Here is a 25,241-nt window from a genome sequence, read left to right as displayed (position 1 = left end):
TGTTTTTAACTGAGCTAGCAAAAGTTGTGCTTAATTACCGTGAAATTAGCCAACCATAACATAGCGTGTCTGTATTTTTTTCGGCGTATAAATTAATACATTGTTTTACTTGAACTTTTTTGCGTAAAGTTTAAGTCTCGTAATTAAACTCGGCATTTGGTGATGCCGTACGCCCAAATGATAATGAGCAAACAAATAAATGTTGGCAACGTTGAAGACGCCGACCGCTTTTGTTGCCACATTTGCAGCTCAGTCGCTGCGTTTAGTAACACCGCCGTTCTCGGTTTTGATTGGCCAGCGGTCAGACCGATGATGTCATGTATTGACGAGGCTCGCTGGACTCGAGTGAGCACGGGAGGGAGAAAGAGTCAGGGGTAGAGGGGAAATGACAGTCGCCCTGTCTTGAACATCACCTTTTTGCTGTTGTTAGTCATTGACAGCAGCTCAGGGGTTGAGATATGATTCATGTTTAGTGACAAACAGGAAATGGCTTATCTATAATGTGCTGTTGTGTTGTCATTCGCCGCTGAGAAGACGCTACGAGAGGCTGTCCGGCTTCTGGAGGTAGGAGACGGTTCATATTAACTGCATGTTTGATGACTCCCGTGATGATGCATGGCCATTCTCCTTACTGCATTGTCACAATTACGTCTTTATCAATTTATTCATCATCCATACTGCCTCCATTGGGATGTTATGAACCAGATAGTTACCTCAGCGTGATATTTATTTGCGTTTCCTTCCCGTTAAAGGCACGAAAGCTAGTTGTTGTTGAGTCACTCACGTGTATTGTGATGTTTTCTTTTTAATTTATATGATAATTAAACAGCCACATTTCTACTTCATTTTCCGACAATGAGCACCAGGAAGGTTGCAGATTCTATTTAGGGGCTTACATGTATGTGTTTATGGGACTGGGGATTTGAGAGTGAAACATGATCTACTGAGTTGTCCAGCCAGATTCCAGCCTAGAGGGGAAATCAGCTATTCAATCCATTACTCTAATGAGAATACCAATGTCAAGCACAAGTCAATAGGTTGTTTGGTTTTAAACAAAATAGTTTGTTAAATGCTCAGCACATTTTTTTTCTAGCTCAAGCGCTTTGAAAAGCAAGCGTACACTGTCAGTGTTTTGAGACCGTGTTCCTCTTTTTTTGTTTCATCTACAACACCAGACAAATCTATTTTTGGATGAATTGGCTCTGCAGTATTTACTGTATCAGTGTTTCCCACAGCAAGCTGTCTACTCTGAGTTGCAGCTGGCAGTTTTCTAAATCAGAACCTCAGGGAAAAGTGAAATTCATAATCCAAGCCAGGGAAGGTCATCTGTATGAAGAGTTTTAGCATTCAGATCTCATCGTGGCATTTTAGTAAAGTCAGGGTACAGTGAGGCCCCATGGGCTCCGATGGGGGACCGATGTTGGCTTTGATCCAACGGATCTTCTATGGTGCCGCAATCATTTTTGGGGGGCCCGCTGCCAACTGAGTCAAGGTCGGACCACCCCTTCTCATCGTTGGACAGCTGCGAGCTCCGAGGAGTTTTGAAAGCTTTACCAAAGGGATTCATCATGTTTGACCATTGATCTGTACATATAGACAACAAAATAATCCCGTCAGCATCTGGTGCCTGCAATGGATACCACTGATATGGTTAGTTTGAGTGTAGCAGTCAGGATTTAACAGTATTAGACAGCGGTACAGTGGCGTAGGATCAATGGTTTGTTCTTGGTGCTGAAATATAGTCTGATGTTCTACAAATGATGAATGGGGCACATTCATGAGATGTTCTTTTTCACAAATTTGTTCTTTCACACTATTGGACCATTTTAGCCCTCAATTTAATCTTACAGACTGGAAGCAAAGCCTGATGGCTATTTGTTACTCTTCTACTGACGTCAAGTAAAACTACACCTTGGCCCAAAAAATGAACATTTCTTAAATGAGGCCCATTGTTTTTGTCAGATGTTTATAAAGATGAATTTTGACAGACCAACTTTCCTTAGTTGGAATGTTAATGATCAGAAGCCAGAGTTTGAGGTTTGTTTATGAGGTTCCAGGGCAACAAGAGGAAGGACAGAAATAACAAAAGAAATAATGCAGAAGGTCTGAGCTGGTTGAGAACAATGGCGAGATAAACAATTAACATACATAGACGAGTGTATCAGTGGCTCATTCAGAGTGGAGCTCATGTGTAACTGAAACCCCACCCCCACCCCCACCCCTCCATACAATTGCATTGTAAGGGTTCACAGTCATTCTCTCCAGAAACATGGCCGAGGTGTTTCAGATCTCGTGATATTGTCGTCAGCCTTCACAAGTACCGGTCTGTTCTTTGACAACATGGCAGCAGGTTCCTCTTGTTGGTGACAGATGGTACGAGGACTGACTAGTTACCAGCTTCTCTGACGTCTTTCCTTACACTTACAGGCAGTGATGAAGCTTAGAAACTGACCTCAGACCAGTATGTATTAGAATAACCTGACACTGTTCCAGTGAAGGAGAGCTACGGCAGGTCAGCGGTTTGACTGACAGACGGAGGATTGGAGCAGCAGATGCTGGTTCATAAATACCTCTTTTATACGTCTAGTGGTGTGGAGCTTAATGGCAATGAGGAGAGACGACTGGGTACTACAGTACTTTAAAGTATCAAAAGTTACCTTGTCATTCAACACCGTAAGACTTAGTTGCAACTTGGAAAAATGCCAACTTTCTGAAACATAAAATTATTGAGTTGAAAGACAATTTAAATTAAACCGCATTTTGGTCAGTTGGGAAAATGACATTGAGCTCAAAATGAAAGCCAATGATTTGTACCAAAGTCAAATTTTCATTTTGTGGAAAGGGTTTTTAATGAATATTAATTTAGAATAAAAACATTATTCAGCAGCGGGTGTCAAAGTCAAGGCACCAGCATTGCACAGCCCAGGTACAAGTACAGGATTTATGTAGCAGTTCTGGCTTCTTGCGTCTTATGTTCTGTCTTGTATCGTCCTCTATCCTCACTCGGGTCACTTTTCCCTCCACCAGACCCGTCAGACCATGAACTACGTAGGCCAGTTGGCCGGCCAGATGTTGGTCCAGGTCAAAGAACTGTACAGAGGCCTCAATCCTGCCACCCTCTCTGGCTGCATTGACGTCATCGTAGTGCGACAGCCTGATGGCTCCCTGCAGTGCTCACCCTTCCACGTCCGCTTTGGCAAGATGGGCGTCCTCCGATCATTGGAGAAAGTGGTAAGAGGACAAAAAAACAAACAAATGGTGACACCTTTGCAGTTGAGGGAATAAACTTCATTTTGTTGAGGTTTTTCTGATTCCTCTTCTCCAGGTCGACATGGAGATCAATGGAGAACCAGTGGATCTGCACATGAAACTTGGGGATAATGGGGAGGCGTTCTTTGTCCAAGAAACAGAAAATGATCAGGTAAAAATAGTTTACGCCTGGTAGACATGGCAGCTAAGATGTCTGGCAGTTGCTTTGAAAAATGGTCTAGACTGGAATGTCTGTAAAAGTGAAAAGCCAACACAACCTGACAGCCTGCTGAATGGCGCACAAAAAATTTAAATGAAAACATTTAAATGAAAACATCATTTTTCACTGCCGCTGCCTGATGCCGTTAAACATAGACACACCCATATTTACAACCCCTGAAGCATAATCCAAACTATCTTCCCTCTCACGCGCAGTGGTGGCTTAGAAAAGGTCGCGCTGTGTGCAGAGTTGGCACAGCGGCCTGGAATTTCTTCCTTTCCTTTTTGGCTGAACAGCCCTGCTCTGTTCATCGCTAAGTAGGAGGACTGAGTGCAGCTTTTACTAACTCAGCATGTCTGACCTATATTTAATTTTGTGGACAACATAAACAGAGTTTCCTTTGATAAAGGAGAAAAAAATAAAGCAGGTTAGTTACATATTTGAACCTTGCTAAGTTTAGTAAGTTAAAAGTAAAGTTTGGAAGCCGATTCTTCTCCAAAATCCAAAAGATATGAAATATTTGTGTATTTTATGGAATTTTTAATGAAGAAGGTTTGGGTGGCATTTTAAAGATTTCACTGTGGGGATTTTATTGTTTTCTCCAAAAAAAGAAATGTTAGACTCAAATTATTATTTATGAAATTATCTTTGTACACCTTGTTAGATGTAGAGTGGATTCAAACATAAAGAATGTCATAAATATGTCTAAAAATGTCATTTTTTGTACATTTTTGAGGCCTTTGAGAAGCATCCAAACCACAGTACTCATGGAAAACTGTGGAGAGTGGGGAAAAAAAAGCTGTCTCTCTCAGTTCTTGGAAGGCTGACTTCATTCAGTGTTTACTTTACTCTTTGTCTCCAAGGTCCGAAGTTGCAGGCTTAAGTTGTGTCATATTAAAATGCTTCGACGCCATTGTATGCACATGAAGACTGGTGCAGTTGAAAGACAAACAAGCAGTAGTGAGGCTGGGGGCTGGCATCAACAAGGGAAGTGGCTGATTTATTTCAACCAGAGTGGTGTCAGATTTCTGGGGCTGAATGAGCGGGTAGGGAGAGAGGAGGGGTCTCTGCTCTTTTCTTGGCACAGGGAAGCAAAACGTGAGCAACTGCTCTCTGATCGCAAATCATATGGTTGTGCTTATACCCCCCCCCCCCCTTCTGCAGTGCTCCCAATATTTATGGGACTCTGTACTCCCCCCTACGTTCAAGACACCCTCCAGGAAAGCCCTCTACTTTCCCTAGAAGCAGACAGAGTTGTTGTAAAACTTCCTCCTTTCACAGAAGAATTGAGGGAAAGATTCGGATGGGCTCTTAAGTTCTACTGCCAAACTCTCTCCACAGCAGAGGGAATCTTTGTAAACAGTTTGGCAAGCATTATACATATTTGACATTTTGCCCCAGACTTGCATTGTGCAAAAACCAACAACAGCAGATTCTGGAAATCTGGAAATTACAAAATATAGTTTTATCTCATCTCCTAATGGATGTGGGACAAGATAGTTTGGATGCAAGATGAGGGGTTGTTTTTTTTTTCCCTCTAAATGTGTTTTGAATGAGAGAAATCATTTAAAACTCTCTACCCCAGTCGCTTAAAATGTTTCACCTCAATGTCTGGTCTCAACAGGAAGTGGTTCCCTCCTACCTGGCCACTTCTCCCATCTTGTCAGACGGAGTCATTATGATGAGTTCCTCCCTGATGGGGAAGAGCTCTGGGCCGCCCATTCAGACCCTGGGCTCCTCGGGGAGCGCAGGAGAGACAGTGAAGAAGAGAAGGAAAAGGAGGAGGAAGGCCAGGGCCGACAGCCTGAAGAGGGAGGAGAGCGGAGACTACTCTGAAGACGAGGACATGTTCACTATAGACATCAGCTCAGATGAAGGGACAGAGATGGAGAGCAGGTAAAAAACGACAGAGACAAGAGAGGAGTAAAACGATGCCAACACTATACTTCCCCTAAAAAATATACATAATTTGTCTCTCAAGTAGGTGTCACAAAGACATTTTCTCTTCTGTATCCCTTATTTATCACTCAAGAATGCAGAAAAAGCCAGTCGTGTATATTTTACTTGAAGCTAATGGCACCTGACAGATTACGCCAGCAGAGCTGTCTAAAAACTGCATCTACAAAAGTGCATCACTGGTATAAAAAAAAATGTAACCAGTTTTTGCTCAATAAATCAAATATGTTAATAATTCGTTTGTTTTAGCTCATTTTTAGCTTAACATTTTTAGATAACTGAGCATATGGCTGGACAGAGAAAACATGGATTGTACCAGACGATGCTCTTGACTTAACAGATGTTTTTGGACAGTTTTACTCTTGTTTGCCATCAGTTGAAGTTAGCTTCAAGCCAAATATATATGGCTAGCTTTTGTCTGCATTTTGGTATAACAAGGAGGGTAAAAAAAAAACGTCTCTGTGGGTCTTAAAAAAGAACCCAATTTGTTAGTACTTCAAAGCCAAAACAAAAAACCAAAAAACCAAAGCACCTTTTTTGAGTGAAGTATTTTTTCTGACTAATGAAGGATGTGAGTAACAAGCAGAAAATGATAGAGTACATGTGAGGAGTGACCAGAGAGGAGTTCATGTGACCGAGCAAGGAGGACCAAACCGCGGTCCGTGAAGTAAAAAGCACAACACATCGCTGAAATGAGCTTTGAGAGCAGCTGTAATGGAACTGTAGTCGGTCTGGTGGGAACAAACCGACTAGCATCTGCAGCAGAGAGGCCTCCTCCTGGCCGACCGCCACAAACTCACACTGATAATACACACACATGATTGCACAGAAAACATACACATTTTTATGGTTGTTTTTTTTCTCTCCTCTGGAACTCAAAGGAGCATCTTTGCTGCGCATGTTTTTGTCACAGATCACACACACATGAGGTATGTATAGCCCGACTTGGCCTCTGCTGTGCAGCACAGTATCTGATCCAAGTCTACTGTAGCATGTGCAGTATGCAGGTCAGGCACGCCGCTACAGGAGCCATGGAGACCCACATCTGGGGCTTTAGTTTGATCATCGTGAATGAATACGAGTGCCGCTGTAAATAACCACAACATGGCAGATGTATATTTATCTTCGCACGGGCGTGCGAGATCCATTACCTCTAAATTCAATGTCATCACTACTATATACTACTGTAAACCAACACCAAGCTGCCTTTGTCATTTACCGAAGCTATAACTTGCTTTCACAGTACAGTACAGTGCTGTGCATGTACATGATTACATGTCTTTTAAATAACATTAAGCAGAATGTAAATTTTGTTTTGGAAGTGATATTTTTGTTATTTTTGTTACATAAATTGTCGTGTATATACCAATTTAAATTTGTATTTCCAGATTTTGTTGTCGGTTACATTATTGTTATCGTAAAACAACTGAGGTTGTTGTTTTTCTTTTTGATTTAACTTTCAAATTTCAATTTACCACTGCTCACGGAAAGGGAAGCTGTGACCAAGAATTGCATCTTTCTGCTCTGTTGTTCAAAATGGGGTAAATAATCCAGCAGGAGCGCGTTAGGAGACAATGTCAACGGGAATATATTGTAGTTGTAGTTTTGTAAATGGCGACCCTTCTAGATCCCCAAGTCTTTGACTTACAACTCAGATTTAGGTCAAAGTCTTCTCAGTGTTTTCGAAGTTGTCTGGTGTATGAGACCGTTCAATAAGTGCAAGACGTTCTGGCCCTGATCTCTTCAGTTCTTGATTACAGTCATTTTGGGAATTAAAGGCCATCACAAAATTAAACCTGAAGGGCACTCGGGAGTGCATTGGCTGCTTGGCCCGCGCTCCATCCCTCTAACAAGGATCATGACTTATTTATTTATCTATTTATTGTTACTCTTAATCACAGAAGTGTATTCAGAGAGGGCCGACCTGTGCCAGTGTAACTGGATTTGGCTCAGATTTTTAAGGGCTTGTACTACTGCCCCTGTCACAGCATTTCGTGAAAATTGGCCTGGTGGTTTTTGCGAAATCTCGACTGACTAGCAAACTCTGAGGTCAAAATATACATAATTCTAAACATTAGAAATATTCTACTCTTCTCACATGCTGTATTTTTATGTTTCAGGGCTTCGTCTCGGGATGTTTTGAGGGATGAAGCGACAGTGGGTGCCACCGGTGGTTCTTTCAAACAGACGGGCATCTACGCTCATTCAGATGGAGAGTGGAGTCCCATCCAGAGGTGCTTCGCTCACTCATTCACAATATCGTGAGGACCCGTGCGCTATTTTGCAGAAGAACCAGCTATTTAATTATTGATTTTGTTGTGTTCCTCTCTCAGCCCTGGACACTCTCGTCCCACCTCTCCTAAGAGTGACTCTGAACTAATGATCAAGCCATCAGATGCAGACAATCAGAACCCAACCATGCACTGGGCCTGGGGCGAGCTGCCACAGGCTGCCACTGTAAGCGTCCATATAGACATTCTCATGCTAACTTGAGTATGTTTACAGTCTGGCACAATTATGTTAGTCTGTGTATATAACATACATCATTGTCTCTCTTGTAGCCATCCTTCCTCTCAGAGAAATCCGACCCTCCACCAGTCTGTCCTGTATCCATCCCTGTATCTGAGAACACACACTTCCGTGTGATCAACCATGAGAGATCCTCAGAACACTGCGGACCCTGTTCTGAAATATCAGCTCTCGGACTGCTGATGCCAGAGGACACAGCAACCACGCAGAAAGGAGTCATCACGGTTGACATGGAGTCGGAAACTTTGAGGATGGAGTCCCAGCCAATGACAACTGAGACACAGGTTACTGCAGCTCGTATGATGTCAGAGATGGAGGAGACAATGGCTCGCGCTCCAGGCAAGACGGACTCTCCATCCAAGAAGAAAGGTAATGTTAAAGCAGACTTCACCCAAATTCAGAATAAAGCTTCTGTACTTTGCACCCTTGCGTATCTGTCCACTTATCATGTCATGGGACACCATTTGGAGCGGTCAGCTGATCCTGTCCCTCTGTAACACAGCTCATGTTTCTGTTTCAGTTTTAAAAATAAATTTGTTTGTGAACCAGAAAACAAAAATTCTCTTCATGACAAGGAAACTAAAAGGAATATTTAATTAACTTATTTTTTTAAATTTATATTTAATGTAAATATACTGGATGATGCGCATGAGAGTTTGTATATGGAAATCTTGAAATCCTGGTTAATTGAACTACCATTAGCTTCAAGCTAACGATACATGGCTGGTTCTTTCTGCATTCTGTGGTCACAAAAAAGTGATGCAGAAAGGAAAAAAAAAATGTCTTCAAGCCACTTATTTGGGAATACTTGCAAATGGTGAAGCCTTTAATATTGTTAATTAACAACTTTGGTCCTTTTCTCTGTTTCAGATAAACGGAGCCGTCATCTCGGTGCTGATGGAATCTACCTGGATGACATCACCGAGCTGGAGCCTGAAGTGGCAGCCTTGTATTTCCCTAAGAGGTGTGTAGATGGCCCACACGCTCAGAGAGTCTTCATTTCCTCAGCATTTGTTCTTATAAACATGACTCCTGGTCTGTGTAGCGATGGAGGAGCAGCGGTGAGGAGCATCTCAGACCCAGGTCTTCACAGCACCAGTCTGTCCCCGCAGTCAGTCAGCTCTGGAGGAGACAGCGGGGTGGACAGCTACAGCGACCAGATGACCGACCTGCCAACAATCGCCATCTCTTTGTGTGGCGGACTCACTGACAACAGGGAGATCACCAGTGGTAAGCTGCTGCCAGATGGTACACTGCGCAACGGGAATGAAATCGGCTAAAATCTATTTGTATGTGCTTGCAGAACAGTTCCATGAGAAGATCATCTCCTACCAGCAGTTTGTAGAGAACCCTTCCATCATTGACGATCCCAACTTAGTCGTGAAAATCGGATCAAAGTAAGACATTCAGCCTCGCTATAGTTAGAAAACCGGCGATATTTGGAACCGCAAATGCTTTTGTAAAGAAATACACCTTTCTGTGGTATTCGCTGCTTTCATGGAACTGATATAGAAATTTCTTTTCCCCTGTCAGATACTATAATTGGAGCACTGCAGCTCCACTTATGCTGGCGATGCAAGCCTTCCAGAAACCACTGCCAAAGGTAGGAAGTTGATACTGACACACTGCACAGATACTAATGACTCATCTCATAGTGGTCCTGTTTCACTAGTTTCACTCCGCCTTTTGGCCAAAGCCAGTACTGCATCCTGTATGGGCTTGTTCAACATAGTAGAACTTATCTCCATTCATTACATCAACTAAATCTATAAGCTACAATGCTACTGATTCCGTTTCAATTAAATTGTGTCTTCCCTTCTATTCTTCCTCCCTCCTCTTTTATCACTCCATTCATTCATCTATTCATTCATTCATTCATCAGTATACCTGCTTCAGTTACATTTACTCAGCCTTAGACTTTCTTCTCTGTTGCCTGACGGGGATGCTGTGCTACAGCTCTGTATGTCAGAGGCAACTCTCCTCTATGATGCCCCCCCCCCCCACCACCTTCACCCCCAACCCCAACCAACCACCTTTTTGATCCTTTGCCATTTTTATTGATTTGTGGTCTTTTTTGGCTTCATTTTTCTAAGTGTGTTTTTACTGTGTTGTGGTTGTGTGGCTTTTGGTGTGTGTGTGTGTGTGTGTGTGTGTGTGTGTGTGTGTGTGTGTGTGTGTGTGTGTGTGTGCGTGCACGCGCCCCCGTTTTCAGGCTGCTGTAGAGAACATCATGAAGGAGAAGATGCCCAAGAAAGGAGGGAGGTGGTGGTTCTCCTGGAGAGGCAGGAACAACAGCAGCAAATCGGTAAGTTCTTCTCGGCTGTTCTGTTTCTGAAGAGCTCAAGTGGCTGAGTGCTTTATATATATATTTTTATACATTTGTGTGATTTAAATGAGTGAGCGCTCACTGTTTCCTCCCTGGTAGGATTCGATCTCTGAGCGGGGGGCCTGTGGCTCCTCTGAACAAGTTGGAACGATGACGAGCAGGTAAGGAACCAGCCCTGTCTAGAAAATCATAGCAAAGCTCAGGATGGAACGTGCTTTAATGAGACTTGTCTGGTAACAGACTCAAAGAAGAGTCGTCCTCCAGTGATGAAGAGCACCGAGCAGCCAAACAAAACTCTGCACCCGTCCAGTCAGAGCCAACAGGAGGCGTGTCTTATAAGAAGACCCTCCGACTAACATCCGAACAGCTGGTGAGGAGTAGAAGCAGAATAGAAGAAGCTGGAGAAACAATCGTTGGGACTGGACTTACCATCATGTTCTTTCTTCTTTCTTCCTGTTTTTCTCTTTGTCCCCCCCCCCCCCCCCCCACACACACACACACACAAACACAGATGTCTCTCCAGCTGCAGGATGGTCCCAATGATGTCATATTCAGCGTGACCACTCAGTACCAGGGAACCTGTCGTTGCCAGGGAACCATTTACCTGTGGAACTGGGATGACAAAATCATCATCTCTGACATAGATGGAACCATCACCAGGTAGCTGACTCATCCGCTCATCCAGCCTTTTAATACTTGTACAGCAGGTTTTCCTTCGCTGGATGTCACTGCACCTCTTCGGTCTGAATCGTTTTTAAATGGCTGATGATGAAATAACCCTTTCACTGCCGTCGTTCCCTCTGAAGTTCCTGCTGCAAGGATGATCCCAGCACCCACCCTAGCGGACATTCTGACATCTCTACCATGATCTGGATCATACCTCTTTGTCCTATGTTTAATCCAACATGTGCTTGTGTCCAGGTCAGACACGTTGGGCCACATCCTGCCCACCCTGGGGAAAGACTGGACCCACCAGGGAATCGCACACCTCTACCACAAAGTCAACCAGTAAGCGCTCATTGATTAACCCCTTGGGCACTTACCGCAGTCTTTTTTTTCTTCCCAATATACTAGAGATTATGTGTATAAATACAATTTTATAAGATGAAGATGATAAGTGACATCGTTTTTCTGCACTGTTTTCTATAGCAACATAAAAAGATTTATAACACTAAAAAGCAACAACAACAAAAAAGTTAGAAAATTGCAATTTTTAATCAGTTTTTTCCCACACAAAGGAGCCCAGATCTGATGGAAAAATACGAATATAAATGTCCGATTAGCACCAATCTGTCTGATGTTACTGAGTAAAACAGTGGTGCTGTTAATCCCACTAACAATTAATATTAATGCACTTTTCTGCATCAGAAATGGCTACAAGTTCCTTTACTGCTCAGCTCGAGCTATCGGCATGGCTGACATGACCCGAGGTTACCTCCACTGGGTCAACGAGAGGGGAACCATGCTTCCTATGGGTCCTGTTCTTCTGAGCCCCAGCAGCCTCTTCTCAGCTCTGCACAGGTCTCAGACACACACACACACACACACACACACACACACACACACACACACACACACACACACACACACACACACACACACACACACACACAAACATTCACACACTGTTGACTCCATACTAATGTTCATCTTTACTGTTTGTTTGCTCATCTGTTGTCTGTGGTGTGTGTTTACCAGGGAGGTGATTGAGAAGAAGCCAGAGAAGTTCAAGGTGGAGTGTCTGACTGATATCAAGAACCTGTTCTACCCCAACACACAGCCCTTCTACGCAGCCTTTGGCAACAGACCAACGGTACACACTAACATGTGCACTCATACACACACACACACACACACACACACACACACACACACACACACACACATCTGCATATTATACTTCAATCTATGCATTTATCTGAAATTTTTGGTTGCATTTTGAAATGCATTGGATCTCTTCATTTATATCTGCAGGATGTCTATTCCTACAAAGAAGTAGGAGTCCCACTAAACAGGATCTTTACCGTAAACCCCAAAGGAGAGCTGGTGCAGGAGCACGCCAAGACCAACATCTCATCGTAAGTCCAGCACGACCAACATTTGAGGCAATATTATCCGTTTATAAAAAATATTGATTTTTTTTTCATTTTGTCATTTAACGTGTTCGTCACGTCTCATTAGATACGTTCGCCTTGGTGAGGTGGTGGACCATGTGTTCCCTCTGAAGATGCGAGCCTCCTCCTCTGACTTCCCCTGCTCTGACACCTACAGCCACTTCACCTACTGGAGGGAGCAGCTCCCCCAGGTGGACCATCAGGGAACTACACCACCACAAACTTCCAGCCTCAGCAGCTGACTACCTGTGGCCTGCTGAGCGGAGCACATGACTGACGGTGCATTTACTGAGCGAAGTTCCACATGGATGTAGATGTTAGTAGAAGATGGAGCTCAGCAAGGAACCCGCTGCGAATAGTCTTTTAATGCACAAGATGCATGTAAGCGCACTTTTATTCAAAGAAGGCCGACGTGTCCTTCTGATTAGGTATATGAATATGAGAAATAATAATTTATTCAGGCAGCTTAGCACATGTATTGATTTGTTTTAGTAGCTGGAACTTGACTGTTGATGCGTACACCACACATATTTACCTGCAGAACACAAGAGAGCGACTCGTGCCAAAAAGACAGACAAACAAACCCTGTAGAACTTATTTTCTTACTCAGAACTTTTTCAGCAACGACTGTTATACTTCATAGTTTGTTCAAACAGCATGCAAATATATACATGCAGGTAGTTAATTCTACTTCATAGCCACATACGTGTGTAGAAGATGGTTCAGTATAGCTTATAGTACATTAGTATGTGTTTCAGAGCACATCAGGCGTGAATGAACATGTGTAGCCTGACAGGGAGGTCAAAGGCGTGTTATTAGGACTGTTTCAAATGAATATTTATTGTGAGAAAGTTAAAAAAGTGGAAACGAGAGAACAGAAAGCACAACATTTCCTCTAAAAGTGCGCACACCTGTCTGTGAGAGCGATCATTTTTATTTTTCTATCCAGATCACAGTGTTTGTATGTGTTGTCCTGAGAATGTTTTTTTGCCTGCCTTAATTTATTCCTCCAATCATAGCTCATATGGTGACGTCATTTTTGTGTAACTAAACCGCCGAATTGACTGATGTAAAAAAAGAAAAAAGAAGAAGAAGAAGCAGTGCGTCTCATAAGAACGTAGGCAGGTCAGGAACGCGTGGAAGTGTTTGTAGCACGAGCTGCTGTCGCGCTGGTGACACGTCAAATTCTATCTGTTGTTTATACGCCCACAGGAACAGTCTCACCGCAGTAGGTGTGAGTAAACATGTACGAGAGAGGATGTGTGTGTGTGTGTGTGTGTGTGTGTATTATGATTGATTGAATTGTTTTTTTTATTCTTTCCATGAAAGAGCTCAAACAGCTTGAAAGCTTTCTTTATCTATAAACATGTATGTGCCTTAACTGTGAACGTTCTGACCGATCCTCCTCTCCCTCCACCCTCCCTGATGACCAGTTCACTGTTAAATGGTTGTAATCCAAATAAATGAACTTGAAACTCTCCTCCTGGCTCTGTGTCTCCATGACCCTCCAGCCTCCAGTTGACTTCATTCGTGAGCAATAAATCAATGCTAGTTCAACTTGAATCTGAACTGGAGTTACAGAAGCTGAGAGATCTCAAGACCTCAGCTTGATCCCAAATTCATCTTGAGCTGGTTTTGCTTGTTTTTCTATACTTGTATATCAATCTATATCTATATAAATAAATAAGAGATATCAAGTTATCGCCAGACAGGTTGAAATCAGATGTTATCAACCTGCTATCATGAGTAAACGACTGACCTTGATAACTTAATCGTTAACTCCTGATTGTTCTCAGTTTCCAAAGACTCTGCTATAAATGTGTCTGTGACATAAAAGGAAATATCTAAAAAAAAAAAAAAAATGCCATCTTTTCAACCTTTTTATTGTAAAATGCCACTAACTTCACCAGATGTGTTCTTTTCATCAGTTTGATAAGACAAGACGTTTAAACATTTACTTACCTCGAGCTCGTAGTGTTTTTGTTTTTTTTTTAACTTAAATGAAGCAAGTACTCACATTAAACACAGTACTGTAATACTTACCTTTAAGTTTGGGGTATTCATGCACATCTCAGCTGTTCTGGGTTCACCGTGGCAACCGCCGGTGGTGGGGTTACTTCAGAGCAGCATTACAATGAGCGGGAGGAGTTTCCAAACCCGGCGACTCTATTGGCCCTCGGGCCGCTGCACCATCAACAGATCCCACTGGAGGAAGACCTGCTGCGCCAGGGGCCAAACCGAAAGTGGAGGGAAGAGACGTGCGGCGGGTGCGAGGCGCGTTGATGTCGCGGTGAATAATGACGGTGAGAGAATCTGCTTTACTATTCACGAGCATTTATGAGTGGTTGTTGCGTTCCTTCAGTGTCTTTTACAAGTTCAAAACCTTCTTAAAACCTTCGATTGACTTCGGTTGACGTTAAATTGAGTTTATTTGGAAAGTAAGTAAGTGACGTCATTAAGCCGTTCAAACTTTGGCCTACTTCATGTCGCTTCATACCAGCGGGCATTAACTGGTCATGGTGCAGCCTGGAGCTTCTTATGGTTTTCTCTTCATACAACCTGTAATATATGTTTCTGGAGCTAAAAGAACAAATTGTTGTTAAAAAAAAAAGTGGATTCAATTTCAAGTTTCTTTGGACAAGCATGAATCAAAACCTCCCTCAGACATTTAAAAAGGTGTTTAAAACTATTACATTATATTACAATAACTAATAACTATTAAAATGTATTTGGTTTGGTTGATATTTTGTTTGTTATCTGTTGATCATGTGCCGATTCTTGAAAGAAATCATTCTTCTAACAGAACATGAATTTGAATATTTTTTTAAAAAGCAAAAAACGGTAATAATCAAAGAAATGAAAGTACCGTTTCATATTCATTGATGTTGATAACTGTAATCATTTTCATGACAATGAAATGATGTGAAGTACATTTCACATAAAGAGACACCTCAAATCGTACAAATCATATTCAGGAAAAGAGATACTTTTTTAAAAAAAAATCAAGTATTGTGGTTTATTAAAAGGAAACAAAATGTGCACCAAAAAAAAAAAAAAAAAGATTCCTGATGATCTTCAGCTACAAGAAGTCCTCAAGGTAAATTTCAGTTTTGCTTCGTTTCCTCTGATGTGCGAGTGACGTGCGCAACCGGGGTGAAAGGTATGAAAGTACATTTTCTCAAGAACTGTACTGAAGCAACATAACAATCGGAGGTACTTGTATTGTGTTCTTCATTTCGTACCACTTTTCCGTTTAGTCTTTAGTTTTTTGTTTTACACGACTTCATTTATCTGATAGCTTTAGTTTCTTTCTGCTTAAAAAGATGATTTTTTTTCCACTCAAAACTTAAATAGTTCAATCTCACAAAGTATAATAAGCTGATAAAGCCAGCTGAGTAATTAATTCATCAGTAGACGGACCGCTTGGCGACTGTTTGTCTTGACATTTCTCACCATCTTTTAAGTTTTCTCAAACCAAACAATCAGTCAGTTGATTCATTAAGAACCGAATCAGGCTTCATCTTAACCCAACACTCTTGTTAACTCCGTGTACATGAAGGTAATGAAAACGCAGTTATGTAAGAAGACTTGTTTCTGCCCTAAAAAACTTCCACTAGTAATTAAAGTTCTTTTTCCTGATTCTGATTTTTAATTTAGTTTCACTTTCATGGCAGGACTTTCACTTCTAACAGAGCACTTTTACCAGTGTGGTACCGGAATGTGACTTCTACACAAGGATGAGTCTGCTTGAGCTTCTGTGCGGTTGTGTTCATTTCTAATCGATTCACGTGTGCGTCTGCAGTTGTGGGAGTCAGGCAGAACGGGCCTGGGTGAGGATGAAGACTTCATTGACATACTGGAGGAGAGGAGGCACAACAGTGACCTCGGCCACGCCCTCCGGACCTTCAGGCCCCACCCCTACCCCGGAGCAGCATCCTGCACCACCGGAGATCTCAAAAGAGACGTGCTGGACTCCGAGTATCTCCGCTATATCACCAAGGAGGTGAGATCACGTGTGGAAAGTTGGCCACGGTAGCTCCGACAACACGGAGTCACCTGTGTTCCTGCGCCCTTCATGCAGATCGCCATGGAGACGGCATCACCTGTGGAGGAGGTGAGAGAAGCTGCGCGAGGGATTTTAGATGAAATGGCTCAGAACCTGCAGATGGGATTTATCAGGCTGATGGGCTTCACGCTTAGTAAGGTCTTCAAACGTCTCTTCACCAGCATCTTCGTCAACATGGACGGACTCAACAAGGTCGGAAACTTTAACTCATCAATACTTCCAACTGCAAGAGAGCACATAAATGCAACCCTGTAGTATTTTGAAAAATGACCCCCCAGTTATTCAGTTTCAAACATGAGCAACAGAAGAAATTCTTCATAGTTGCAGCTTCTGTTTTTCACTTCCTAAAAACACAAATATTCATTATTTTCCTTGATACGCTGCCTTAACTAAACCCTTGTTGCCTAATCCTGGCGTTGCCACCGACAGAAGTGGTGAGAAGTTCATTTCCGTTAAAAGTTTTTGAATTTTATTTCATAACTGACGCACAGGAGAAGAAGCTGTCGTCAGATTAGGACCACTGAAATTTACTGAGGATATTAAACTTGCTTATTAACTTTCCTGATTATTTCCATGAATATTTTAACATCCTTTCACACCCTCCTCCTTTCCAGAATTTTTCCATGTGATCTAAAACCGCAAGCTCTGGGCTGTTGTCTAACCACACTAACGGTGTACGACCTTATATGGGGAGTAAACAAAAACACATTGCATCGTGGGTAGGAAACAGATGCTGCTGAGGCTGCAGCCTGATCATTCATGACAAGGAACTGAACTGAACTTGTCTTTCAATATTCCGGTGGATTCGTTTCATTGATTTTATCTTTGCATTGTCATTCATGTTATAATCAAAGCTGGTGAAGCAGTTTGTTGCTGCTCTTGTCTGTGCTGCTGTGACTGACACTTTCAGACACATTCTTTAAGTCATCAGAAGACTAACGACACCTGAAGGAAACTTTAGAAAAGTTGAAAACGTGATTGTATTCATCTCTCTCATGTTCTCTGTCTGTTGCAGCTCCAACAAGCCGTTCAGGAGAATCCCGTCATCCTGTTGCCCAATCACAGGAGTTACATCGACTTCCTGGCTATCTCCTACATCTTGTTCACCTACGACATCCCCGTCCCGGTCATCGCTTCAGGAACTGGCATGTATCTATTTCACCTCAAGCGTCAGAGCTCCAGTTAGAGTCTGCAGGTGTAGCAGAGGTTCACTTCTTCGTTGCTCCATCTTTGTTGTCCGTCCTCTGCTGTGAAGCTCTCACAGGGATGAAGATGGTGGGGGAGATACTACGCCGATCCGGAGCTTTCTACATCCGGCGGGCCATCGGCTCTGACAAGCTCTACTGGGCAGTGCTGTCAGAATATGTCAAAGTCATCATCAGGGTAACGAGCTGCAGGATAACTCTTTTAAGTGGGTTGTTGTGGGACCGTTGCTTGTCTGTTTAAGGCTCCTGCATCAGCTAATTGTGTTTTCCGCAGAGAGGATTTGCACCTCTGGAGTTTTTTGTGGAAGGATTTCGGAGTCGGGCGCTGAAATCTCTGACACCCAAGTTAGGTGAGTGTCCACATGTTAGCATGTTGCTCATGTGGTCGCCAGAACACTGATCGTTCATCTGTCTGTTAGCAAGATGATGCAAAAACTACGTGGCCGATATTAATAAAACTTGTTGGAGCAGAGGAGCATTTACCAAGGAAGAGCACATTTAATCGGCAGGGAGATCTGTTTGACACTGTGAAAAATATTGCAATTTGAACATTTGGTTTGGCTGAGTTTCCTGTGGTGGGGGTTTGTTCTCTGCGACTGTCCCCTAGTTGTTTTACCACTTCAGGATTTGTAGGTGTTGAAAGGTTCTGCTGCTGAATCTGTGCAGTTCATTGTGCTGCGACTGCGCGATTGTGAGAACATATCTAATTTCCAATATTGTTGTCTGATATTGCGAAATGATTGACAATGTCAGAGTGAATGTTCATTTTTAACACACAATTAGCCTTTAACAAACGAACCCTGCCCCCCTCCAGCTTCCCCCTTTCATCAACATCATAGCAACAGTTGCACGACGACAAACCAGTAAATAATAGTTGTGTGTTTCTGCATGTGTGTACAGGTATGATGCACATGGTGCTTGATCCCTACTTCAAAGGCGAGGTGTATGACATCACATTGGTGCCCATCAGTATCAGCTACGACCGAGTTATGGAGGAATCCCTGCTGGCTCATGAGTTACTGGGGGTCCCCAAGCCCAAAGAAAGCACCATGGTGGGTCACTCATGAACGTCTTTAACTCTAAGGTTAAGAAGAAAAAAAAATACACACACTCTTCACTGGTGTGTGGTATTTGTAAATGATTAATACACATATTAATCTGCTCGCGGTTCACGTCTGACCTCTTCCTGGTTCTGCAGGGTCTGCTGAAGGCCCGGAGAGTCCTGCAGGAAGATTACGGCAGCATGCACGTGAACTTTGGTCGACCCCTGTCAGTCAGAAACCTGTGTGATGGGAAGATAAACCGCTGCCAGTACAACCTCACACCCAGGTAGGAACACTTCACAACAATCACACACGCACACACGCTTTCAGCTTCAGAATATTCTGAGAACGTATCCTAGAACACGTCTGGATGGTGATGATGTGGACTCGGCAGTCAGGATCTTCTGGGAGCGTTCAGATGATGATGTAATCTCTTGTATGTTTCCTGTTGGTTTCCTGGAAAATGTTCCTATGATGTTTCCTAAAGTTGTGCAAACTCTGTGCGAGGGTGATGCAAGGACCTAATGACAACATTACCGGTTGCACCCCCGGGTTCACAGGTGAAATCCTGGAGGAACATTCTATAGTGGTGATCCCCGGAGCAGTCCCGGAACATCTTGAACGTTCCCCCCTGGTATTCCCACAAATAACATCTCCGTACGCTTTGAAGAAGTAAATTCTGAAAACGTACCAGCTCCCCAGAACACGAGGCGCACGCAAGAAAAGTTTCTGGACTGAATGTTTGCAAGAAAATGGCTCAGCGATATTGAAACAAAGGGTTAAAAGAAGACAAAGGACAGATTTTCTTAGTTGGAGGTGCCTGATGGAGGTGACGTTTCTAAAAAAAAAAAAAAAATGGAATGTTTTCCCTGCTATTGTGACGGTGATGGAGCCTCCTGGGTGAAGGGGAGCGATGAGTGACGCACATGTGAGCAGCAGCAACACTATTTTGTAATTAATCTTTACTGCCAGAAGGGGGAGACAATTGTTCTACTCTTTAGGTTTAATGGACAAGTGTAAGGCTTTGATATATAACTGCGTAATTGCCAAAAAATATTCCGGGATAACCATGAAAAATGGATTTCTTGCATGACATAGCACCTTTTAAAGAAGAGAAGAAATCCATTTGTCGGTTTTCATCTTTCTGCCTGCTTCCTCCCTCCCTCCCTCCCTATTGATTCCAAGATATCTACCTCAGAAGCCCTCCGCAGAGACCCAGGCTTGTGTGAGCTGGCTGGCTCATCTGATGGTCCGTATCCAAGAGGAGGGCTCTCACACCAGCCCCTGGTCCCTCATGGCCTGTGTGCTGCTCCAGGCTCCAGCCGCAGTCCTCACAGAAGAAGGGCTGCCTTGGCATCAGCTCACAGAGAGAACGCTGTGGCTCAGGAAGCTGGCGCTGGACTTTGGCGCTCGTCTGAACTGGCCTGGTGGGTGACAGGATGAGCTTTATGCTTTTAGCTGTTAGTGTGAAGCTCCAACTCCCTTCAGGAAACCGCGAGGTGGCGTGTTGCACTCAGGAGCCAGGCAGAGCGAGTGAGTGACTTCCCTCCAATAGAATGTGGCACATCTCACCTCAGGCCTCCAGAGACTAGTTGGACCTGGTTTGAGGTAGATCAGACAGATTAGATGAATGTGAGTTGGCATTCAGACTCACTTAGGAGATCATCAGTGGATTAATGCACTTTAAGTAACTTACCCTAAGAGGACCCCACTGAACTGTCTCACTTTACAGCTCTCGTATGCGTGCACACACACACTAACACGTACATGTGGCCTTCTGCGGTCTCTCTCACTGCAGGACAAGTCCCTGACTTAGATGTGATGTCATCCACCGTCGCCCTTCACCACGCCGCAGTTCACCGTAAAGCCGGGCGCGTCTACCTGGCCCAGGAGGAAGAACCTGCGAGGAAACATCCAGTCAGCCCAGAGGAGGGCGTGACGAGGACGGCGACGGCGGTCCTGATGCTGGCCTCCTACCGCAATCAGGCGCTGCACCTTTTTGTTCGTCCCGCTTTGCTCGCCACCGCCATACGCGTCACCAAGAGTACTCTGAGAGGTGGGTGCGGTACTGCAGTGATCCATTCTGAGTACTTCAACAGCATGAACACGCTGCCTCATCGTGGTCCACAATTGTGTTTTCAGACGAGCTCTTCACCTTCTTCTGCTTCCTACAGGACGTCTTCTACAGCGAGTTCATCTTCGTCCCTGGGACGTCGTCTCAGGTGAAGACCTCACCTGTCAGGGCTCAGCTCACAGCTGCCAGCTTACTAACTTTAGTTTGAACCGATTATTCCACCGCAGTGCTACTTTCTCTCCAAATATTGATGGTTTTAGATATTTATTCCACCCCACTACCACTGTAACCTAAACTACTTTTAGTTTATAAGGTTTATTCCTCCCCAATACTTCTTTCTCTCCCAGTATTTACAGTTTTAAAGGTTTATTCCACCCAAATATCAATTTGTATCCCAGTAGAACAGGGAAAGTGTGCCATATTCCGGGCTCTCAGTAAGAACCATCACCTGGGTCTGTTTGTGTACTTCATAGTACATAGGGGCCTGTGAGAATGTCCCAAACTCTCAGTACTGCTTGTGGCATGTTGAGGCTGCGGAGCCCTACATGATCTCATGTATGCATCATTTATGGTGACGTGTTTCTGTCAGGACTTTGAGGAGGCGTGTTTCCTCCTGAAGAAGTGTGGAGCTCTGGATGTCAGCCAGCAGGAAGTGAGAGTGTCAGAGGGAGGCGTGGAGGTGGTGTCCTTCCTGCAGACACTTCTCCAGCCCTTCATAGACTCTTATCAGGTGCTTTTACCTTCCCGAATCATAATCATGTATTTGTTTTGTTTTTTCTGGGGTGGATATAATGAAGACGCTCTAGTTTTTGTTGCATCCATCACGTTAAATTAGCGATCGGGTCTGCAGATCTTTTCCTAACGAACTCACGTTCCACGTCTTTAACCCGGTTAGCTGGTTCTAGTATTTTTAGACCGATTATTAAAGTTTTACTACTTTTACTGCGAAATGATTCAATATATCTGCCATACATTTTTATTACAGGTTGCTTGGAAAAGAAACAGAATTCTAGAAAAAAGATAATAAGAACTGAATTTGCTACGAATGATGGAGATAATTAAGTTTTAGAAGAGGAACAAGTCATTTTTACATCAAACTTGATCAAAAAATTATCATAATTTATATAAAAATATTGAATTTGTAGGTACATTTTAAATCCTTCCTGCAGTTCTGGCAGCAGCCATTACATCTTTAATGCAGTTAAATGTGGACATGTTGCTGTTAAATGACTTTAAATTGTGTGCTGAACCTGTAAAAATAAGGAGTAAGACTGTTGGGTTTCAGTTGAAATGGCATTCTTAGATTGAACCGGTTGTGTTTTTACATCCAGATGATGCTCAGGTACCTCAGCGAAGACGAAGACCGCATGTTCTCTGAGAAACAGTTCCTACCTGATATGCGAAGTCTGGCAACAAAGCTGATCCTCTCAGGTAAAGCAGTAAATGTGAGAAATGACCTCTGACCTCTCATCACCCGGGTCTCCTCGGCATCACGCCGTCTAATCACGTATTGCAGGTGAGCTCCACACCTACGAATCCCTCTCGTCTGATATCCAAAAAAACTTTTTGTGGGCTCTGAAGCGACTGGAGGCGCTGACGAAGTTGAGGGCGTGAGTAATGTGATTAGCTCGTAGGAACCTGTTTGCTTTTAAGCTCATTTTCTTTGGTGGTTGAGAAGCTGCTTGCTTCTGTATCTTATTTTGTAATCACAGATCCGAGCAGAACGAATACACAGCTGATAAAGCAGCCGTCAGAAGAATCGGAGACACACTCTGTAAGTTCGCGACGAATAAAAAACACGGATTTCTTTTATTTAGTTTGCAACTTTTATTCCTAAATGTCCTTAGTGGTTTTTTTTGTCCTCGCTTGACTTCATCACACCGTGGGATTTCTTTCCTCTCCTTTCTCGCTCTAGCTGGGAAAATCCCCCCCCAGATGCTCCAGACGACACCTGACGCAAAGCTTTAGTCTCGGCTGGAACGGATCCATCCTCACTATCAGCCCGCGGTCCCGCTGACCTCTTGACCCCCGCTTCTTCTTCTTCACGCAGCCCTCGGCAGAACTGCTGCTCCTCAACATTCCACTACGAATATTTTATCTTGAAAATCTAGCGGTTAAACTGTCTGTGTTCTCCTCTAGAACCTTGTGCCTTTCTTTCATCTCAGGCAAATCTGATAAGAGCTGAGATGAACTGAGGGCATCAGTGCAACAGATAATCTTTATCTCCAGACCCAGTGTTTGAATAAAAACCCAACGTGCCGGTGGTGATGGCTGTGTTGACTGTACTGAATCATTTGCACTGTTTTTTTTTAACATTAACCTTCGTGATTTGTTGTTGATTGACAAGGCTGATGTGACTGAGTGAATGAGACGGAGAGAGAGAGAAGCACTTTGATTGCTGGAATTGAAAGTGCGGGATTAAAGGATAACTCTTATATTTACACGCGAAGGATCGACAGTGTTGATGTTTTAAGACATTTATTTTAACTTCTTTACATCTCAATAAATGTAAAACAAGTGTAACAAAATGCACCATGGATTATTGGATCTTTTTTTCTTCTTCTTTGCTGTTTCTTCGCACAATTTCAACAACAGTGATTTTGAAAACTGGAGGGCAAAGTTCAACCTCCTGCCATCTTTCATTCATCACTGCCAACCAATCGACCCTCAGCAGTTAAAAGGCCTCTTAAGTGCCAATTACCAAGCCTATTGTTTTACATTATCTATACACAGGTGGCACGTCAACCTTGATACGTAAAGCGCTGACTGGGTCTTGACAGAACACCGAGATGTACTCCAACACTTTAGAATTTAACTTTTTCTCGCTTTCTTTGGCTCTGTGTCGTTCCTTGTCCCATCTCTCCTTCTCTCCGTTCATTTGGGAGAACAGGTTGATCTGGATGGTGCGCAGGGTGGCTGCCAGGATGTAAAAGCTCCCCTGTAGCATGTGGCAGAAGGCCGCGCCCACGCTGAGCGCGGCTCCCATCAGGTTGGGCACCGTCTCGCACACCACGCACATACCCTCCAGGAGGTGCAGCGTACCAGTTCTTCGCAGGGGCTGATTTTGTTGGAGGTAGCCGGGGGGAGAGGGGGATTGTTGGGCGCTGTTGATCAGGAATCTCGCACAGTCGGTGAAGTGGGTGGCGGCCCGGCGCAGCGGGAGCAGGGCCAGGTACAGGTGACAAGCAGCTTTGGTCAGAGCATGGAAGAGCAGCCGCAGCTCAAGCACGGCGTTGCCTGGAGATAAGAGGGAGTTAGCTGAAGTCTTAATTTAATACGATGGCTAATGTCAGCAACTATTAAAGTCTCTTCAGTAGCCAAGTGGGCGGCACCCATCACCTGTGCACGCAAAGAATATCGCCTGCAGCTTTACGCGCGGTCACCAGCTCCAAAAACTACAGTATCAATCAACTGGAACCATATTTCCTCCTTTTGCAGTTTCACTTTCGTCATTAATGTGTCTTGAATCAGTATTAGCTCAAGGATAAATGTTCAAACCCACTAAAAACGTTTTCAAATCAATCGGTTTTTCAGATCGATCTCACGCGTCAGAATGTATTTATTTTAAATTCAGTTTCGTTAAAAAAAAGTGGCTTACAATGGTGGGGGACGTGGTTGAAGTTCCTGCTACGGTGTATAGTTTCAACGTGTCCAAACTACAAAAAAGAACTACTAATATCCGCACAAAAAGTTAAAAAAAATCCGAAATCTACTTTACATTGATATTTAACATATTTGAGACTACAAAGGCCATTGGAACAGGTTTATTGGAAATATATGACATATTTCTACGTGAAGCAGTAAATCTTTTCCACTACGTTTCAAGAAAGGGTCCAGATCTCACCTGTCAAACGTCTCTTACCGTCTATAAAGCAGAATATCCAGAGCAGGACAACACACGCTGCTAACCAAGTCCACCAATCCATGTGGTTTCCCCCGCCTGTCCCCGGGCCCGGCAGCAAAAAGAATCAAATCAAAGAAAGAGAAATGAAGTTATAATTCCTCTCCTGCGTTGTTGTTGTTGTTGTTGTTGTTTTTTGTTGTTTTTACGCAGTTAAAAGTCAATCCAGACATGGAGCAGTGGCATTCTCCACAGGCGTCGGTGTCGCAGCCTCCGAGCAACGCCTTGAAAGGGCAGATCAGGTGTCAACAGGCGCATTAAGAGCAACAAACCACAACTCTTTAACCCACTGCACCTCATAGTGTCTCACAGCCGGACAAAGCTCATTAGACGCTGACCTTTTAACGATTCAACAGCGCCAAGTTTGAGACAAATGAGAGGCTGAATGTGAAGAGAGCGAGAAACGCGGTGGCCCCGCGGAGCCGCAGAATGTGACGGTGCACAGTTTTCCATTCTTTTCTTTCTTTCTTGTGATTTCATTAATTGTATGAATTACTTTAAAACTTTTGTAGCCCAGTGTTTTTTGTTGTTGTTGTTGTTGTTTTTTTCTTTTTTCAT

At 43.5% G+C, this 25,241-nt stretch overlaps 3 protein-coding genes across 3 annotated transcripts; 2 read left to right on the top strand and 1 right to left on the bottom strand.

The window, feature by feature from the left end:
- Positions 1 to 305: 305 nt before the first annotated feature.
- lpin1b (lipin 1b) lies at positions 306 to 13,862 on the top strand. Its single transcript, XM_086190617.1, has 20 exons — positions 306 to 564; positions 3,028 to 3,231; positions 3,326 to 3,421; positions 5,094 to 5,365; positions 7,546 to 7,659; positions 7,759 to 7,882; positions 7,987 to 8,323; positions 8,825 to 8,918; positions 9,000 to 9,184; positions 9,258 to 9,351; positions 9,488 to 9,557; positions 10,167 to 10,259; positions 10,380 to 10,441; positions 10,521 to 10,650; positions 10,792 to 10,940; positions 11,202 to 11,288; positions 11,649 to 11,801; positions 11,979 to 12,093; positions 12,255 to 12,358; positions 12,462 to 13,862. The coding sequence occupies exons 2-20, from the start codon at positions 3,040 to 3,042 to the stop codon at positions 12,634 to 12,636; spliced, it is 2,646 nt and encodes an 881-aa protein (XP_086046743.1). The 5' UTR covers positions 306 to 564; positions 3,028 to 3,039; the 3' UTR covers positions 12,637 to 13,862.
- A 709-nt stretch (positions 13,863 to 14,571) lies between these two features.
- gnpat2 (glyceronephosphate O-acyltransferase 2) lies at positions 14,572 to 23,275 on the top strand. The gene is made up of 16 exons (XM_086189924.1): positions 14,572 to 14,697; positions 16,197 to 16,397; positions 16,476 to 16,652; positions 17,476 to 17,605; positions 17,716 to 17,843; positions 17,940 to 18,015; positions 18,566 to 18,717; positions 18,864 to 18,994; positions 19,894 to 20,135; positions 20,507 to 20,764; positions 20,851 to 20,930; positions 21,372 to 21,512; positions 22,114 to 22,213; positions 22,299 to 22,392; positions 22,495 to 22,556; positions 22,698 to 23,275. Exons 1-16 carry the CDS (start codon positions 14,692 to 14,694, stop codon positions 22,748 to 22,750), a joined length of 2,031 nt encoding a protein of 676 aa, XP_086046050.1. The 5' UTR covers positions 14,572 to 14,691; the 3' UTR covers positions 22,751 to 23,275.
- LOC147243093 (uncharacterized) lies at positions 23,254 to 24,977 on the bottom strand. Its single transcript, XM_086189925.1, has 2 exons — positions 24,645 to 24,977; positions 23,254 to 24,019 (listed from the first exon to the last, which is right to left on the bottom strand). The coding sequence occupies exons 1-2, from the start codon at positions 24,706 to 24,708 to the stop codon at positions 23,502 to 23,504; spliced, it is 582 nt and encodes a 193-aa protein (XP_086046051.1). The 5' UTR covers positions 24,709 to 24,977; the 3' UTR covers positions 23,254 to 23,501.
- Positions 24,978 to 25,241: the final 264 nt, after the last annotated feature.

Source organism: Aulostomus chinensis, chromosome 20, assembly GCF_037954235.1.
Source record: "Aulostomus chinensis isolate RoL2024-O1b breed Wild chromosome 20, RoL_Achi_v1.0, whole genome shotgun sequence".
NCBI classification, from domain to species: Eukaryota; Metazoa; Chordata; class Actinopteri; order Syngnathiformes; family Aulostomidae; genus Aulostomus; species Aulostomus chinensis.
Note: the sequence above shows the minus strand (reverse complement) of the source record. Positions and strands in the feature narration are given on the sequence as shown.